The sequence below is a fragment of the Typopeltis vanoorti genome, chromosome 3 (genome assembly GCF_054136105.1).
Source record: "Typopeltis vanoorti isolate ZY-2024b chromosome 3, IOZ_Tvanoo_1.0, whole genome shotgun sequence".
Classification (NCBI taxonomy): domain Eukaryota; kingdom Metazoa; phylum Arthropoda; class Arachnida; order Uropygi; family Thelyphonidae; genus Typopeltis; species Typopeltis vanoorti.
Window position 1 is genome coordinate 176,592,680 of NC_143551.1, and position 19,634 is coordinate 176,612,313.

The following is a 19,634-nucleotide window of genomic DNA, read 5'->3' on the forward strand; positions in this document are numbered from 1 at the left end:
TTCTTCATCCCTGCAACTCAGCTGCCAGGTCTGTAGCAGCACCCCACCATATATTTCATTCTGTTAACCTCTTCTTCACACCAGATAGACTCAAACTCACCACTGCATGGTACCTTGTTACCATCATTGTTTTCTTGTGTTTCTACCCTCACTGAACTTAAGTCATCTGATTATCATTAGTAACACTTCTCTTCCTCTCCTTTCTCTTCTGTCATTCCTAAAAAATAGTATACCCATTATCCTCGTTCCCACTTACCATATCTGATTCTGATAGCCAGGTTTCACTAATGCCAACAATCTTAAGCCACATCATATTCAGTAAAGCAACAAACTCAACTCCTTTGTTTCGAATGCTCCTGGCATTTGTGTATAGACATAATAAATTACCACCTAGCCCATTCTTATAATTAGATATGCAGATATGCAATCTATTTAGTCTTGTTTTAGAATTTTTTCTTTTCCCTCCCCAGACATACTTAAAAGGTCCGAACCTAAAGCATATTTTCGTCCCCTTTTGCCGCATACATTAACCATGTTTGAAGACATATCTTTATCACATTTGCATACCATAGCTGAACTTTCGCACACATTTTTCCCATTCCTCCCTTGATGATCTTGTTTCCTGACTCTCTGCATTAGGTCTCATAAAATTTTATTTTTTATTTAGTATTAATTCTTTTACAGGTTATAAACAATAGGGTTTATGATGTTCCAGTAGCTATAATCGCAAGTAACAGACCTCATTATTTATATAGGTAAGTATTATAAAGATTTTTCAAATTCATTACATTACATTTATGCAGTCAACTCTCATTATAGCGAACACCATTATAAAAAAAAAATGGTCTTATTCACTATAAGAAACTCTCCACTATAACAAACTTCCTGTTTTGCCCCACAGTTTTGCTTTAGTGACAGTTTCCTGTATGTTGTGAAAATTTTATGTAGAAAACAGTTGTGGATTGATAATATTACTGTGACACAGTGAAACAACAAGCTGTGTACTTTTTAAATTATTAGCAAGAAAATAAAACAAATATAATTTTAAATCTTTCTGAGATCATTTGCACAGGTAAGCATTAATCATTTTAAGTGTGCTCACAAATTCTTCCTGAGTTGTTGGTCTTAAATTTGCAGGTGAAAATATTCAAACTTCTTAAAATGTTTGTTTCTGTAACAGTTTTGTGGTTTTTCATTTTGGGAATATACTATTTTGAGGCATTTCTTGTTTATCACTTCTGTTTAAAATCATTATTGGTTGATGCTTTTCATTGTGTAGGTATACACTTACATTAAAATGTCTAATAGTCATATTTTTTATTATGGTCATTGTATTGCATTGTATTAACTTAAGATGGTAACCAAAATATAAAAGTATTTTAGTCTTAACCAAGAAAAAATGGGATTAGGTTCTTAAACTTAATTTTTTTTTAAAAATTTAATTTAAAACTTTTGATACTCCTTTGTTAACATATAATCATAAATATTCCTTCATTGTAATGAGGATGTGATGTATATGTTTACTTCATTTGAAAAAAAAAAAAAAAAATACACACACACAGTGTTTCTTTTATTTGGATTATTTTGCTGTGCACATATACTTGACAAGAGGTCGTACTAGACGTCTTGGTTTTTAGAACTGTTTTTTATGGTATAAAACCAGAAACAGAGATGTTAAATATACTGTTATTTCAACTAGTTTCACTTCACCAGGAAATAACATGAATAAACTAAACACTCCAAAGCAAATAATAACAGCTAAGATCTCTAGTGAAAAATATTTGAAATGTTTAAAGAATAAAAAGCGTGTGCGCATTTGTTACTACCTTAGCTTGCTGGTTTGTGGATTGCTGTATACTATTGGTAGCTACAAGTGTGTTGTGATGGATGCAAAATCATCCCTTTTTTTTTTTTTTTTTTTGTTATGCTGTAGAGCAGTGTAACCCATCCCACTAACTGAGATTTATTTATTCAATGATTTGATTGTTTTCAAAATCGTACTTATTTAATACTTTTTACATAAATTGTTTGTCAATTTGAAATGCATGTTTCATTTGTTTTTTTAACTTAACCAACCTAGCCTGCACCAACTGCGCACTACAACTGTTAGGTGGGACCTATGTTCTGATTTTGGGTGTCATGGAAAAATCCTGATACACTATGGATGCTGTGAACTGAAAAAGATTGGGAAGCACTGCTATAGAGGATTTAGGCAGTGATAAGTAGTTGCATGTAGATTACATCCTGTGTTAATTAGTTTCCTGTAGAATGAGAAGTTGAGTAGAGGATGCTTCATTTCAGCTGATTCTATGAATGCTCCTGAGTAAAAACAGTAATTAGTGTGGAGCATTTCAGTTTGTTGCCATTCTGTTTTGGTATTTTGTTTCCATTCTATGTGCTTCCAGCCCTGATTTGTGCTCTCTTTCATTCTCAATGTCCTTGAAATATTCAGGTTGGTTTATCTCACCAGATCTGTCCTGTGTAGTGTAGACCACTACTACAACTGATCTTGTAGACATCTGAAATTTTAAGTAGCAGATGTTGGAGGTTTTAGGTATTCAGAAATTTTGTTGATTTGGTAGAAGTTGACTTGTAAGTTTTGTTAGCAAAGCAATCTTGTTATTGATTGTATATATGTGGAAGAATCAGTTCTTTTGTGTGTGTGTGTGGGGGGGGTTTAAATTCTGATTGTTTTGGAAGTTGAAATAGAATTTTTTTTTGACTAATGTGCTGCTGTTTTTAGAAGAAGAGAATTAAGATACTGTAGGTCTCGGTTTCTTTGAACTATGTTGGTAGAAATTTTGTAGGCACTGACACATAAGGAATAGATGATGCCTATTTTTTACTTTAAGCAGTGATAAGAAGTTGCATGTAGATTACATCCTGTGTTAATTAGTTTCCTGTAGAATGAGAAGTTGAGTGTATTTTGTTCTGATATCTCAACTAGTGTATCCCAAAACATAAAGATCTGTTTCTTTCTAATTCAATTGTGAATTTAATTTGAGGAGAATATTGTTCAGGAAGGTGGTCAAACTTCCTAATTGTGTAATAGTACCAGGCCAGTTGATTAAAAAAAAAAAATAAATAAATAAAATAATAATAATAATCAATATATCCTTGACAAATTTTTGGTTGTGTTCCAACCAATTTTTTTTTTTTTTTTTTAGCTCAGTTAACATAGGAGAAAGGGAAGAGCCCATTGTTAGTCCCCCCTTTTTGTTTAAAAAAAATTTTCAAATTAGAAAAGTATTATTGATGCAGTTTTTAAAGAGATCCTCGTGAGAAGATATCTTGAAGTAATTGTATAGTTTCTATTCTTGGAACGTTGGGGAAAAGATTTACTTTGTCCAGGCTTTTGTTATTCAGCTTTATTCCCACCTCAAGTAGGGTCACTACAGCAGATCAACCTCCTCCACTCAGTTCTGTCCAAGGCTATTTTCAGTCTGAGGTCTTCGAGGTCCCCTTTCAAGCTGTCCAGCCATCATTGTTTAGGTCTCCACTTACTACCTTTGTCTTGTGGCTTCATCTTCAGCACCCTACTTTCCACATAGCGCTGCATAACATGACCAAATCACCTCGGACTTGATTCCCTAATCTTTCCAGATACTCGAGTTACCTTCATTGTTCCCCCGATCAGTAAGTTTTGATCTTGTCTTGTTACACCACTTGCAAGTCAGCATTCTCATTTCAGCTACGTCCATTCTTTTCTTCCATTTCTTGATCATCTGCCAGGTCTAACTATTGTACATGTAGATCTTTCCTTTTAACTTGCTAGACACTTTTGTATCACACAAGATACCCGAAACCATTTTCCAGTTTATCCACCCTAATTGGTACACAAGTAGCTTAGTAAATGACTATAGGGAGCAGCATAATCCAGTTATCTAATATCACTCAGATGATTCATTTAAATGTACATATTCATGTCATGCCTAGATGAATCGTTTGATTGATGAAACACTAAGCAGGCAAATTGTCTTGTAAAAATTGTTGTGCTTGTTATGTGTATTTCTTTTTCTTTTTTTTTAAATTTATATTTCACTTTTTTTTCCTATGAAAAGTTTTCTTTTATTCAGTAATGAATGCTATGATCAGTGTTTACATAGTTAATATGTATATGAATAATTTTTTTGCATTTTTATGCAGACATTTTATTTAAGATTGGGGATCATTACACTGTTTTACTAGTTGTCAATTATGTCATGTTTATGCTAATATTTTGTTGAAGATCATAAGATGCAGTCCTATTCTTATAAAAACATAGGATTTATTTTTATTCACAGAAATAAACAGATTTTTTCTCACTGTGCCTATTCTTTTGAAAAACTGGAATAAAAATATCTCTGTATAGTAAAATACACTGCTTGGAAAGAAGTCAGTGGACACCCCATTGGGCAAGTTACATCATGCCATGTAACAAGTCGTGTTTATAGCTGGTATAAATTGGAGAAATACGATGAACCAGATGCAGCTTTGTTCTCAGGTGCAAACAGTGGGACGGAGCAATGAATCACATTACCTCTGAATTTCATAGTTGGCGGTATGATGGTATTGTTCTGGTTTTGCTTCAGATCGCTGTTTGTGGTACCATGAACATTGATCTCTGAGAGGTATTGGAGCATACTGGACAATGCAATGCATCCTACTTTGTGACATTTGCACAGATCTAACCATTGTCTCTTTCAGCAAGAGAATGCATGATACCATATGTTGTAACTGCATGGACATGAATGCCACCACATTTGACTGACATCTACAAAGCCATGATCTCAACCCTATTGAACATCAGATAAGGTCAAGGGGCATCTGCCACACAACAGTCCACAACCTCATTACATACCTACAGGAAGAGTGGCCTAAAATTCCCATTGATCATTATCGTATGCTTGTAGAAAGTATGTCCTGTAGGATTGCTGCATTTGTCACAGTGAAAGAAGGTCCTACATTTTATTAAGGTAGGTACCATGGCTGTTTGTTCCTCATACTATGGTTCTGTTGTCTTCTTTCCATTCAGTGCATCCTCTCCCTAACAGAATCATACTGCAGAAGAAAAACAAGTAGCTTTATTATCATCATTATTATAACAGTATCTTCATGAAGTTAGATGACTCATCACAGGAGATCTTACATTGATATGGTAATCATTATTCACACACAATACCTATCATACTTCTCCTTAAACTCATTCACAGACAAAGCACTCACAACCACATCTGGCAACCCATTCCACCCCTCCAAGCAAAAATCTAGTCCTAACACCCTTGTTAACTACAGTCTTACAATTTCCAGGGATGACCTCTTGTTCTCTCCCTTCCTGCACCGTGCAGAAAAAAGTCATCAGCTAGTTTTGGAGTTTCTCTTATGCCTATCAGCTAGTTCTTGGAGCCCACAGACCTTCAATCTTTCCTCATAGGAGACATTCCACAGACCAGCAACAACCTTTATCACTCGCCTTAGATCTTCGCCACTTTTCCTCACCAAGGAACCCAGGTGACTAGATCTGTGCACATAAGGCATTAATAAGTCCACATGTGGCCTTATTAATGCCTTATAAAGTGGAACAGTAACTTCCCTATCTCTGCTTCTCAGTGTGTTCTTCAACAACCATGTAATTTGTACTGTTTTGGCCACCTTTTGCAATAAACTTAAGTTCTTTGTCCATGATAACTCCTAAGTCCTTTGTATCATCAACTTCTTGCAGTTCATTTCCATTAATATAGTACATAGAATGTGATCTTGTCCTCCCATACACTTAGCCACGCTAAACTGACAGCCATTTACCTTTGCCAATATCATCGGCATATTTAAGTCATCCTGTAAGATATCTACATCACCTTCATTGACTATCACTCTTCCTAATTTTGCATCATTAGCAAACAAGTGGATATTTCCTGTCAAATTATTTCTAATAACATTAACTGTGCAAATTAACCAACAGAGAACCAAATATTGACCCCTGAGGTACACTACTAGTCACCTGCCTTCTCTTGAACTCATTTCCTCCATAAACCACTTGTTGGTATCTGTCCATCAGCCACCCTTTTATCCAAATCATCAGCTTAGGATCCATTCCCATTCGCTCTAATTTATGCAATAGAGTTCCATGTGGAATCCTGTCAAATGCCTTTGCAAAGTCCAGCAGTATCACTGAGTAAGGATTTTCTTTATCGAATTCCACTGTTAATCTTTAAAGATACCTATGGTATAACTATAAATAATAAATTACGTGATCTTCTTCTTCCTATCATGGAATATAGGCCATGTAGCCTGTTCTGGTCTCATGCCATCTCTTTCTTGGTCTTCAGATTCTTCTTTTTCCACTTATTTTGTATCTGTATAATATTTTTGGTAGTCTGCTGTTGTCCATTCGATTTAAATGTTCTAGCCATTTTTGTTTATACTGTCTTATGTAGTAATTAATTGGTTTGATTTTTAGGGATTGTAAGATTTCTTCATTTGTTTTGTGGTCCCACTTGGTATATCCAGCTGTTTTTCTGAGGAACTTCATTTCTGCTGTTTGAATTCGTTTTTCATCTTTCCTTTTCATGGTCCATGTTTCGCTTCCGTATAGTAGAGTTGGTTTTGACAAGACATTATATAGTCTGATTTTAGTGTGTTTTTGTACCAGGGATGGCTTAAATATACTATTTATTATGCCATTTACTTTGACAAAGTTTGATATTTTAGTGTCTGTCTTTTTCTTCTTCGTATGATAGATCACATCCCAAGTATCTGAAAGTGTTTACTTGTTCTAGTATTGTATTATCTATCACTATTTTACTTCTTATTTGGTTTTCTCCTTTGAATGCCATTATTTTTGTTTTTTCTTTGGATATTGTCATATTATATTGCTTTGAGATATCATTTAATGATTTTAATGATCTTTATAAGTCATCTTCTGATGTAGCTAATACTATTTGATCATCTGCAAATAGTACTGTATCTATCTTCATTTGCGGGATCATTTGTATACCAAATGGATTATGCTGTTTCCAGATTGTTAATATTTCATTTATATATATATATATATATTGAAAAGCAGAGGTGAGAGGGTACATCCTTGTCGTACTCCTCTTGATATATCTTTTCATTCTGAGGTGTGTTCTAATTTAACTGCTATTTTATTTCCTGTATATATTTCTTGAATAGATTGTAAAAGTTGGTTTGGTATGTTTAAATTGGTTAATATTTTAAACAATTTTTGTCGACTAATTTTGTCAAATGCTTTTTCATAATCAATAAACGCCACATGTGTTTCTTTTTGAAATTCTCTTCTCTTTTCTATTAATAATTTTAAAGTAAAAATTGGATCTATGCAGGATCGGCCTTTTCGGAAGCCATTTTGTTCTTCTAGTAATTTGTTTTCTACAATGCTGCTTAGTTTCTCTTTTAATATTCCTGCATATATTTTATATCCTGTATTCAGCAGGCTAATTCCCTATAATTATTGCAATTGTCTTTATTTCCTTTTTTATAGGTTGGGATGACCAGTGCTTTTTTCCAAGAGTTAGGGGTTTTTCTGGACATCCAAACCATATTAAAAAATTTCAAAAGTCTTTCATTAAATTTTTCACCTGCATTTTTGTATAGTTCTATATTTATATTGTCTTCTCCTGGCGTTTTCCTATTTATCATCTTCTTTATTATATTTTTCAGTTCTAACATTGTGATATTTTCTATTAGGTCATTCTTTGTCTTATAAAATTTTAATTCATTGTTCTCATCTGTCCAGAGATTTTGGAAATAGGTCACCCATTTTTCTAAATCTATTGTTTGTATTTTTATCTTTTCTTTTATTTCTTTATTCATGTATTTTATTACTTTATAGGTTTTGGGTTGTGGCTTAAATAAATCCTTTTCTAGTTCTGTTAGGAAATTGTTCCATCTTTCTCTGTTTTTTCCTTACTTCTTTTTGCAATTGCACTATTTCTTTTATACTCTATTTCTGCTTCTATTGTTTTGGAATTTAGCCATTTCTGGTAACTGTCCTTTTTGGTTTTTATTATATTTTCTATTTCTTTGTTCCAGTCTCGTAGTCCTCTTTTTCTAATCCATTTGTGCTTTATTCCTAAGGTTTCTGTTGCTGCTTTTGTGAGAATCTGTTTCAAATTTTCCCATTCATCTTCTATGTCACTTGATTCATGTGTGGTTTCTGTTTTTAAGTTTGTGCATTTTTGATATTGTAGTCTAACTTGAGGATCCTGTAATGAAGAAATTTTGTAGCTCGGCTGGTATGAATTTTCAATTCTATGTGTTTTTAGCCACTTTGGTTTAAAACGAATTTTTGCAGATACCATAAAATGATCAGAGTTTAATTCAAAGCCTCGATGTGCTCTTACATCTAAAATTAACTCCGCTAATTTAAAATTTGTGATAACGTAGTCAATTACTGATTTGTATCCTCTGGCTGACCAAGTATACTTATGTATTTCCTTGTGTTTAAACATTGAATTCATTATTCTCATATTATTATAAATGACAAAAAAATCGCGCACTCTGCGACCATTTTGATTACATGCATCTTCGCCAAATTTACCTATGTTTGTTTTGTATTTTTTGTTTCCTATTCTGGCATTTAAATCTCCTGCTAGCAGTAAATAGTCAGTTTTGTTTGTTTTATCTATGGCATTCTGTAATTCTTTATAAAATATATTACTGTCTTCTTCTTTTCCCTCTTCTGGTGCATATGCACCAATTATTGTTATGTGGCCTCTTAATGTCTTGAGTCTAATTTCTATTAGTCTTTCATTCAAATAGTTGTAATATACAATATTGTTCTTTAGGGATTTATGTACCATAATCATTATACCTGCTTTTGCTCTTTCTTCTTTTTTTACCCCACTGTAGATTTGTATATAGTTGTTTATTTCTTTTGTACCTTTTTGTTTTTTCTTTGTTTCTGTTACTATACATATCTTTATGTTAGCTTGGTTTAGTTGTTTATCAAGTTCTTCTTCTTTGTGTGCAATGCTTCTCACATTCCATGTTGCAATCTTCATTATGTGTTCCTTTTTCCAATTTCGTTTACTGTTTCCTGGGTTGTGGTCTTTTCCCTGACAGTCCGTCCGGCTTTTCTTTGCATGAAACTTGAAAGTATTTTGAATTTCCCTAGGGCAGGTTACTAACCTGTCGCTGGGTAAGTCCAGTGGTAGGGCTGCTACCTAACGCCTCTGGACAGGCAGATCTAACAACATTTACTCTGTTAGGGTGTTAAGGTTATACCGCCCATACTCGGTCGCCAGTGCCTCATTTGTTCTTTTAGAATAGGATAGACCACGGGAAGGTGAGGTTGACATTTGAGTGGGAGAGGCTATGTATTGCGCTTCACCACCCCTTCCACCCCCTTTACGTGATAACCACAGTAATTAACTTTCATGAAATAAAGGTACAAATATTTTGTACTGAAATTAACAGTACATCATCGGTGTAGAACAAACAGTTCAAAGGAATGGAATACAAAGTACATAACGGTCGGTGGATTACCAATTAAAAATTGTTGCATGTGCTAGAAATTAATATTAATAAAATATTATTAAATTATTAAAAACTATTTCTTTGATGGTTACATAAGATAAGAATCTCCCAAACTTTTGGGAGAGAGACGATCATTTTGATTCAAATTTGGCCAATGTAAAAGAGCTTCACAGCTTTCTTTGAAAAGGTGTTCATATTTAAACTTGCATCTATGGAGAAGATGAGCTTTATCCCACTGTATATTGTGTTTAGTGTCAATACTATGTCGTGCCAGACCAGACTTTTGAGGTTTCATGTATTCGATGTAATACTGATGTTCCTTTGTTCTTTTTTCCACAGAACAGCCTGTTTGTCCAAAGTATGTTAAATCATTCACATGGTATCTGGTAAATACTAGCTAATGATAGAGGTGCCAGTTTGTCTTTTGTGATGCACCTTTATTTCATTAAAGTTAATTACTGTGGTTATCATGTAATTTATTATTTAATTCCATTACTTTATTATAGAAAGTAAGTTACTACTTATGATAAGTAAGTTACGAGTGTGGTCTGAAAAGTTCTCAGCCTAACAATGAAAAAACTAAATTATAATTTCAAAATTCTTTTTATTTTTCAACATAATCTCCCTTAAGACTAATACATTTATTCCAGCCCAGCGATGCTCCAGCGCATTATCCCGTCCCTGTAGTGCTTCTCACTAAGATCTGCAAAATATCCCTCCACAGCTGCAATCACCTCTTGATTCGAAGAAAAACGCTGACCAGCAAGGAAGAGTTTTAGTTTTGGGAAGAGATAGAAGTCAGAGGGAGCCAAATCTGGAAAATTGGGTGGATGTTCCAACAATTCATAGTGCTTCTCATTGAAAGGCTTATATGTTGGTTGCACATGATTACTAAATAACTTAAGGAATTCACAACGTATACTGGAATATAAATTAAAGTAAGCTTTAATATATACTTCCTTTATTTTGGCAACGTCACGTTGCCATCTTCATGGGAACATAAGATTAAAACACATGCATGCAGGCACTAAAAATAACAAATGAGGTCGAAGCGAGGAAACTACTGTTTTTCCTAAAGTCCTGATGGTGCCCCCTAGCGGGCTATATTAGGAATTCTTGGCCGTTGGGATGAAGTTCTCAAGATGTGCGTCTCCCAAATTTCGGGCAGTCTCATGCATCCAGATTTGAGGTTTGGCATGTTTCTTAGGGCTGAGGCTGATTCTATGAATAGTCTTTCAAATTTATACTTGCTGTAGTGTATTACTGTGGCTTTCTTCCACCTTATTCTGTGGCGTGTATCCAGAGCGGCTGTACTGGTGAAATCAGATGTAGTCCTTGTGTTCTGATATTCACTGTCCTGCCTGTTTGGCCAAAGTAGGACAGCTTACAGCTGCAAGGGACCTAGTATACACCAGGTAGGTCTAGGGGAAGTGGTTGGTCTTTAGTGGAGCAGATAAGGGATGCCAATTTTCTATTGGCTTTGAAGTGGGCTGAGTTTTTTATGTGTGATGGTGTGTTGCCAGTATAGTGTGTGAGTGCTTTGGCTAATTTGTATGTGGGAGAATCAATGCAGTGGTGTAGCTAGAGCTTTTTGCCCCTTGGGCAATCCCTGAGTTTGACACCCTTCTCGATACACACCAAAAATACTCAAAAAGTCAAAACGACATATAGGGAAATAAATTAAAACACTGTTTATTTTAAAAGTAAATCTTTAATTTCAACATTCTAAAATGTTATTTTTCTTGCTTTTCTGTTAGCAAAATCGTCAATGACATTGTTGAAATCTATTTCATAGTAATCAGTTTTATTTAGAAAAACTCCTCTCACAACTAGCAACACTTACAGCAATTGTGAGGAAATTTCGCAATAGTATTACACTAGTTGGAACCGAGTTTTCGAGACTGTATTTTAGAATTGACTGCAAAAGTTCAAAAATGTTCAACATGCTGCCCGGGGTGGACTGCCTCCCCCCCCCCTCTAGCTACGCCTCTGAATCAATGCCATCCACTATGGGACTTAATGGCACCTCTTGTTTATGTATTTTTCAGAGCCCATATATACGGGGGGGTGTCTAGAGTTAAAAGGTTTTATTTTCTTAGTAACTTCCACAGGCCAAGAAGTGACCTTAATTCTTCTTCCAAATTTGGGAGACGTACATCTTAAGAATTTCAGCCCAATGGCCATGAACATCTAATATAGCTTGCTAGGGATCACCATCAGGACTTTAGGAAAAACAGTAGTTTCCTCGCTTCAACCTTATTTGCTATTTTTAGTGCCTGTGTGCATGTGTCTTAATCTTATGTTCCCATGAAGATGGCGACGTAACATTGCCGAAATATAGGAAGTATATATTAAAGTTTATTTTCATTTATATTCCAGTATACGATGTGAATTCCTTAAGTTATTTAGTAATCATGTGCAACCGACATATAAGCCTTTCTACGAGATTTACTATCATCCATGGAGATTCTATCGCACGCAAGGCCCACCAATACGGTAAGCTGAAGTTATCGAGACAACTGAATCATTTGATCTTCCTAAAAAAACTGTCGGGATAATCAGGTAATCCCAAATTCTGTGAAATATAAGCACCTTTTCTTTTCACAGAAGGCTCTCCGAATTTATAACTGCGTTAGCTTCGCTTTGCTACGAGAACAAATTGATGCCACTCGTGTTCTCCTAGCTGATGCAAACAAAGCTATTCAGGTGCTAGAGGAAGAGCTTTCCTATACGCGGAATTATGAACTTTGGTCTTTCTATATGCTGTCTCTTGCACTTCGGCAGAAAAAGAATTTGAGAAAATATGGAATCGACATAGCAAGAAATTTGATAATATAAAAAAGAACTCTACCTCCGAACAAACCAAAACTACCACTCAACACGGTAGTCAACTTTTCACCATTATTTTGAAGCCTGAAGCACAACGCTCTTGCACGTGGCCACAATTTTGCCATTGCTCCTAGAAAAATACCAGCCAAAGAAATTGATCCATATTGAATGTGGTATCCCCCACCTTCCAAACCACATCACCAACAATATTGGATGTAGCCTGTGTTCTCACCAAAGCAAGGCCACCAAAAACCAACATATCCAATAGTGAATATAAAGCTCTACTTGAAATGAAGAAAGTCAAAGAAATAGTAATCACCAAAGTGGGTAAGGGGAATGCCACCATGGTGCTCAACCATACTGACTACACAGGTAAGCTTAATGCTTTATTATTTGATCAGGCTACTTACCTCCCCATTGAATACAACCCCACCAGCTCACAAATTAGAAAACTCCATAGGCTCTTTAAGAAGGTCACTTCTTAGCCTGTGGAAGTTACTAACAAATTAAAACCTTTTAACTCTACGCTCCCCCGTATATATGGGCTTCCAAAAATACATAAACAAAAGTGCCATTACGCCCCATAGTGGATGGAATTGATTCCCCCACGTACAAATTAGCCAAACATTTAGCCAAAACGCTCGCACACTATACTGGCAACACACCATCACACACAAAAAAACTCAGCCCACTTCAAAGAAAGTGTAGGAAACCTTACACTCCAATATACTGACATAAGTCAGTTTTGACGTCTCCTCCTTATTTGCAAATGTCCCACTCAAGGAAACCTTAGAGCTCATCCAAGCCAAATTTTCCCCCCGATATCTCAGCCCTATTTCAGTTCACAATGAACTCAGGCTATTTCGTTTGGCAGGGAAAATTCTACAAACAGATAGAGGGACAGCCATGGGTTTACCACTCTCTCCACCCTTGGCCAACTTCTTTATGGACACTTTTCAAGAGAAAGCCCTTAAACTCTGCCCAACAAAAACCTACCATATGGCTTCGCTACGTTGATGATGTGTTTGCTAATTGGCCACATGGCTCTGATACATTCTTCTCTTTCTTAACGCACTTAAACAACCAACACCCCAGAATCATTTTTACCCTGGAAAAAGAGGAAAACAACAGCCTTCCTTTCCTAGACACATGTCACCTGCCAGCCTGATGGAACCTTGGTTTTCTCAGTGTATAGAAAACCCACCCATACAGGCAGGTACATTCACCAACAATCCCACCACTTCCCTCACAACAATTTGGAGTTATTAAGACACTATACAACAGGGCTACACTAATCTGTTCAAATGACAATGCCCTAACCACTGAACTAAATCACATGCTTAACACTTTCTCAGCCAATGGCTACGACCCCTAAAAAATACTAAAACCAGTAAACCACAGCCCCCCCCCCATTCCCCTTCACAAAAAAGATTACTCTAAATCCATCACCATTCCCTACATCTGGGGCACCTCTGAAAAAATTACCAAAATCTTGAATAAACATGACCTGACCTCTTGTTACAGCCATATAGAAAATTGGCATCTGTTATCCACTCCACTAAAGACCAACCACTTTCCCTAGATCTACCCTGTGTATACCAGGTCCCTTGCAGCTGTAAGCTGTCCTACTTTGGCCAAACAGGCAGGACAGCGAATATCAGAACACAAGGACTACATCCGATTTCACCACTACTGTCACTCTGGGCTTGCAGACAATTCTCTGGATACATGCCACAGAATACGGTGGAAGAAAGCCACTGTAATACACCACAGCAAGTATAAATTTGAAAGACTATTCATAGAATCAGCCTCAGCCCTAAGAAACATGTAAACCTCAACAAATTTGGATGCATGAGACTGCCCCAAGTTTTGGAGACATACATCTTGAGAACTTCAGCCCACTGGCCAACTATAGCCCTCTAGGGGAGCACCATCAGGACTTCAGGAAAAACAGTAGTTACCTCGTTTTGACTTCATTTGCTGTTTATGGTGTCTGTGTGCACGTGCCTTAATCTATGTCTCATGAAGATGGCAACGTGACATTGTCAAAATATAGGAAGTATAAATTAAAGTTTATTTTAATTTATATTCCAGTATACGGTGTAATTCATAGTGCAGATCCCTTAATTTTCCGATTGCCAAAACACCTTTGTGGACAGGTGCATTGTCCCGATGAAAGATGATTTGTTTTCTTCTGCAAACCGGGTCTTTTCTCACGAATTTTTTGTCTAGTCTGGTTAACTCCTTAACGTATCAATTAAAAATCAGAAAGCGGTCATTTTTCTGCCAATTTTTTTGGCGAGGGTGATTTGCTGGATCAAATCCATCATTATTTGAAAAATAATGATGAATTTGTGCAAATGCAAACGAAATAGCCATACGTGCCGTTGGCAACTTTTCTCGGCTGAAAGGAAATAGGCACAAGATTGTCTAGCATCTATATTCGGTTGTATTTATATGTGAAACCAAAATTCAAAATCAATTTTGGTGCAATAAACAAAAGACTTGTCACAGATGTCTTTGTATGTTAAGGGGTTAAAAGATCGAAATAATATTCCCTGGTTATTGTTTTACTCATTTCAAGATAATTAATAAACAGAATGCCTTTAGCATCCCAAAACACTGACGCCATGACCTTTCCTGCTGATGGAACAGACTTTGTCTTCTTTGGTGCTGAACAACCAGCTTCTGTCCACTGTTTTGACTGCTGTTTGGATTCTGGTGTGTAATTGTGAATCCAAGTCTCATCCATAATAATAAATTGACTCACAAAATCAGTTTTCTGAATGAAGCTGAGAATATTATTTCTTGGCATCTTTAATTTATAATATAACCAAGTAGATAAACTTTCAACATCTATTCGTAATCCAGTGTGACTAAATTGGTTATTGATACATTCTCTGATGCCAAGACGAGATCGAACATTCTCAAGCCTCTTCTGTCTCTTCCATTACATGCTGAGTCAGGTAATTATCTGTTGACAACTTTATGAACTCCATTTCCTTGTGACTATTCCTTCTCCCCATCTGTCGCCATAGTTAAAATCAACTTCATCTATCATTAGCAAAATCTCATACCCCCATTCTTTCCCCTCTGTCCTCCCTGAAAATACTTTATCATTCTTATTCAACCAAGTCTCATTACTTCCTATAATTTTTGGTCAAGTTGTACTATCTAATGCGAAACATCCCTCTCACTTATTCCAAATACTTCTTGCACGCTAACCACTTGGCTTCGTTGGCAGAGTGGTTATTATACCCGCTCTCCAGCCAAAAGGCTGTAGGTTCAAATCCTGCTGTAGGCATGGATATTTGTGGTTTTTTGTGAAAAATAGTGGTGGTGGACGGTAGATGGCGATGGTGTAAATGATGCAGTTTGCTGTAGTTGGTGGATTGAGTGGTGGTGACAGAGTTGTAGAGTAGGTGCCCTTCCTTGATGCATCTTTGGACTCCTTGGAGGTGTCATGTAATAATTATTTCATGATGCCTCCAGGGAGTCCAACGACTCATCGAGGGAGGGCACCTGCTCAACAACTGCCTCCACGACTCAGTTCACCACCACTAATATTTTCACTGACAATCAAAAACATCCATACTCATTGTGGGATTTGAACCTGCAGCCATTTGGCAGGAGAGCGAATACGCTAACCAGGCTGGTATAATAAAAATAAATACAGTATATAGTGACAGTTAATGTAATTAGACAACTGGAATGAAAATGATCCAGCTTAATGAAAAACAGCTGTTCTCCCACAGACTATACTGTATATATAAACCTTATTTGCACTACAATTTTTATATATAAACCTTAGATGACAATTGCATTTGAGATTTTCTGCATTGTTAAGACAGTTCACAAGTAATTTTAAGAATTCAATTTAACCAAAAACCTTCAAACTAACATGCCACATTTATCAAAAACTGTAAAAATTCACTTTCACAGCATGGAAAGGGCATGATATACTGTTCAACAAGTTTCTACTTGAAGCAGATCATATGGAAGAGACAGCCCCACATTAGTGTGTTAGTAAGCATATAAGCATGACCGAATATCAGTCCTTAAGTTTTGGGGCATATTATCTAAAATCATATGCAATAAAAATTGATTATTAGCAATGACCATAGTTGGTTTCTGTAAATAATTGTACTTGCATCAAAACTATCTTGCTTCAATAGAATTGAGTTTTAAAATTCTGTATTTCTACTCAGGTATAATTTTACAATTAATATTTTATATAAATATAATACAGCCTATTTTCTTCTAGTTATCAATTTTTAATAAATGGTATACTAATGTGTATGCTCCATTCAGAATTTAGTGCCTAATAATATATGGGAGAGAATCATGCTAGTAGCATAGTGACCCATTAGCTAGCTGTTGACAATTTTATTTTCATTCTATTATCGTTCGTTCCATGAATAATTTATAACAAGTGCTATGGTAAAATCCTGCCAGGTTCATGGTGTGATGAGGCTTTTGTTGCCAGAAAACAATAGTTCTGCAGAAATTCACTGACATTTGTGTAATAACAAGCCTAACATAACAAGTGACAATAAGCTAAGGCAATGATTTTGTTTGTTTAAAGAAGGGTGCAAGATGATGATGATGAGCACACCAGCCAGCCAAGTGTGGTGACAGTTGATTTGGTGGAAAGAGTGAACAGGAAAATTGTGGTTCCTTGCTGAAGAAAATTAATGAACAAGATCCCTTTTCAGTCCTAGATGACAGTGGGCATAATTTTTTTTTTTTTTTAATGACAATATCTTGAATTTTTTGCTTTTGGAGATGATGAATGGTGCCACTGTATTGATTTTTTTTGACTTGATTCTTGTGTATGAAATCCACGTTTTGTCTCCAGTCACAATACAAGAAAAAAACGTTTATTTTTGTAATGCTGCAAAAAATTTTCAGCTGATTCCAATCATTGCTGTTTATGAACATCAGCCAGCATTTTTGGCACCCATCTTGCACACAATTTCTTATACCCCAGCAATTCCATCACAGTTTCATGAATGAGCATGAAAAAACTTCCAGGAATTAAAAAGAGTTCTATAATTGTGAAATGATGAGTCACAAATTTTCATGTTCACTCTTTCCACCAAATTGTCTATCACCACACTTGGCCAGCCACTGCACTCTTCATCGTGAACATTGCATCCTTTAAACAAATGACACCATTGCTTAACATGACTGTCACCCATTATGTTAGGTCCGTAAACAACACAGTTAGTGAATTTCTGCAGAACTGTTGTTTTCTGTCAACAAAAACATATCATACCATGAACCTGGCAACTGGCAGGATTTTTTATCACAGCACTCATTATAAATTATTTGTAGAAGACAAAAAACGGTAGGAGAATGAAAGTAAAATGGTCAATAGCTAACTAATGAGTCATTCTAAGCTTACTATACATGCACAACCCCGCTTCCATATATTATTTGGTAGTATATTCTGAACATACCATACTTTCAAACGTGCCTGGTATTTAACACATTGTGTTAAATATGAGGCACATTTAAAGTGTTTTTTTAGTTTCAGTTAAATATAGATTACCGTTAATCTCTTTTGAATTCATTTATTTCTTTGTCAGAATGCTCCGGTCACTCCTTTCAGCCCATGGTGCCAACCCTGAAATGATAACCGTGTTCATTGATGGTTATTTTGAGGTGTGTTATGTTCTCCTTTGTAATATTTGAGAAATGGATTATACATTTGTTTTCACTTATTTTCTTTATTTTTTAAGTTATTTTATCATGAAGAGTTGAGATAATTCAGCTATTCAAAATTGAGTTTATTTTATTTCAACAGAAGATAATAGAGATCCATTATTTAATATCAAGACATCATTTACAAACAGCCTCTATATTAATGTGTAAACATTTATATAAAGGCTTGAAATATAATGTTCTAGCAACAAGATGAAAAAATTTTGCCATTTTCTTTATTGATAATTATTGGGATAATTTTATTGTATAAAATGAAAGAAAAATATTCATATTCTAAATCGGGGCTGTCCAAAGCACTGCCTGCAGGCCGAATGTGGCCACAGTGTAATTTTGTGCAGCCCACCTGTGGGTTTTGATTTTCACGAAAGAAAAAATAAAATAATTTGAATCGAATGCGTATTAGTTATTTTAATTCTATCACTAATCGAAAATCTCGATGTTGATAATTTTATTTGTTGTTTATACATCACTATATACCCACATGTTTTTCGAATATTAGATGTATCAAAGAAGCATTCTTATACTGTTTTGTTATAACGTGCATGCTCCGGGCGCTCACGGGGAATGTGAGCGTGCAATTAGTGTTGTTCATTTGTTCAGCTTTCGAGGTTGTGTCACTGCTGTTCACCAAATTACTAGATACGCATTGTGATGTGGACCTCGGATAATTTTTTTTTCCTGATCCGGCCCTCAGATTACATAAGGTTGGTAAACTTTTTAATTTATTTTTTCGAAAAATAAAATCAGGAGGTGCAAGTTATATGCAGGGGTGAGTTATATTCAAGTAAATATGGTATTTCAACTATGGATTAGTACATTGGTACCTTCTTTAAACGGGAAAAATTACTGTTCTAAATAATTGTTGTAGTTAGAACTGACATCCAAAGAGTCACTCGTTGTGGGAGATCTCTCATCAAGCAACATATTTATCATGTTGAATCTTAAACTCATTCACACTCCAAGCATTCCCATCGTATTATAGCACAGCATTACAAAATCTACGCTCCCCAATTCACTAAATTTTTTTTTGCACAACTTCCAGTTTTTTTTTTTTTTTTTGGTTCTCACTTATGAAAGGTTTTTGTAAACCTGTAGTGCATTTATACTGTTAGATCCTGAATGGAGAGCTTTACAAGTAAATTCTTTATTCAGGATTTAACATTATACCTACTACTAGATAAGGTGATATCTGCACATCAGCTAATAATTATGAAGTATTGTTTTATGTTTTGTAATAACGTGTAGTCCATATGTGCCATATATTGAGAGTTATTGTTAAGTTATTTGCAATTCCCAAGTAAGCTGTCTAGTACATTGCGAAATTCTGAGAAAAATTATAAGTAATAATCCGGAATAATTGCGTATAATCTGTATGAGTCGAGCGTAGCGATGGAGGCTATACCTATGCAGAAAAATGACGTCAGATCGGCTACCTAGAATAATGTAACCTGACAGGTTAGGGAGAGTGTAGGATCACCCAAGGGGCATGAACGATTGGGTTTGTGGGTGAAACCCACATTGAATAGAGGGCTCCTGAATAGGGCGAATAAAAGATGAAGCATGCCGTTTTAGGGGGCTTTTTAACCTTTTGATCTTCGTTTGCT

At 35.5% G+C, this 19,634-nt stretch overlaps 1 protein-coding gene across 5 annotated transcripts in view; it reads left to right on the forward strand.

The window, feature by feature from the left end:
- The window catches only part of LOC150108763 (protein O-linked-mannose beta-1,2-N-acetylglucosaminyltransferase 1-like), a 603,478-nt gene that overhangs the window by 432,362 nt on the left and 151,482 nt on the right, over nt 1-19,634 (forward strand). For all 5 annotated transcript variants that reach the window (XM_090416229.1, XM_090416227.1, XM_090416226.1 and 2 more), the window contains 2 exons: nt 685-755; nt 17,895-17,970. In XM_090416229.1, coding sequence (XP_090272355.1) covers nt 685-755; nt 17,895-17,970 — 147 coding nt within the window. The remainder of the gene's footprint in view (nt 1-684; nt 756-17,894; nt 17,971-19,634) is intronic.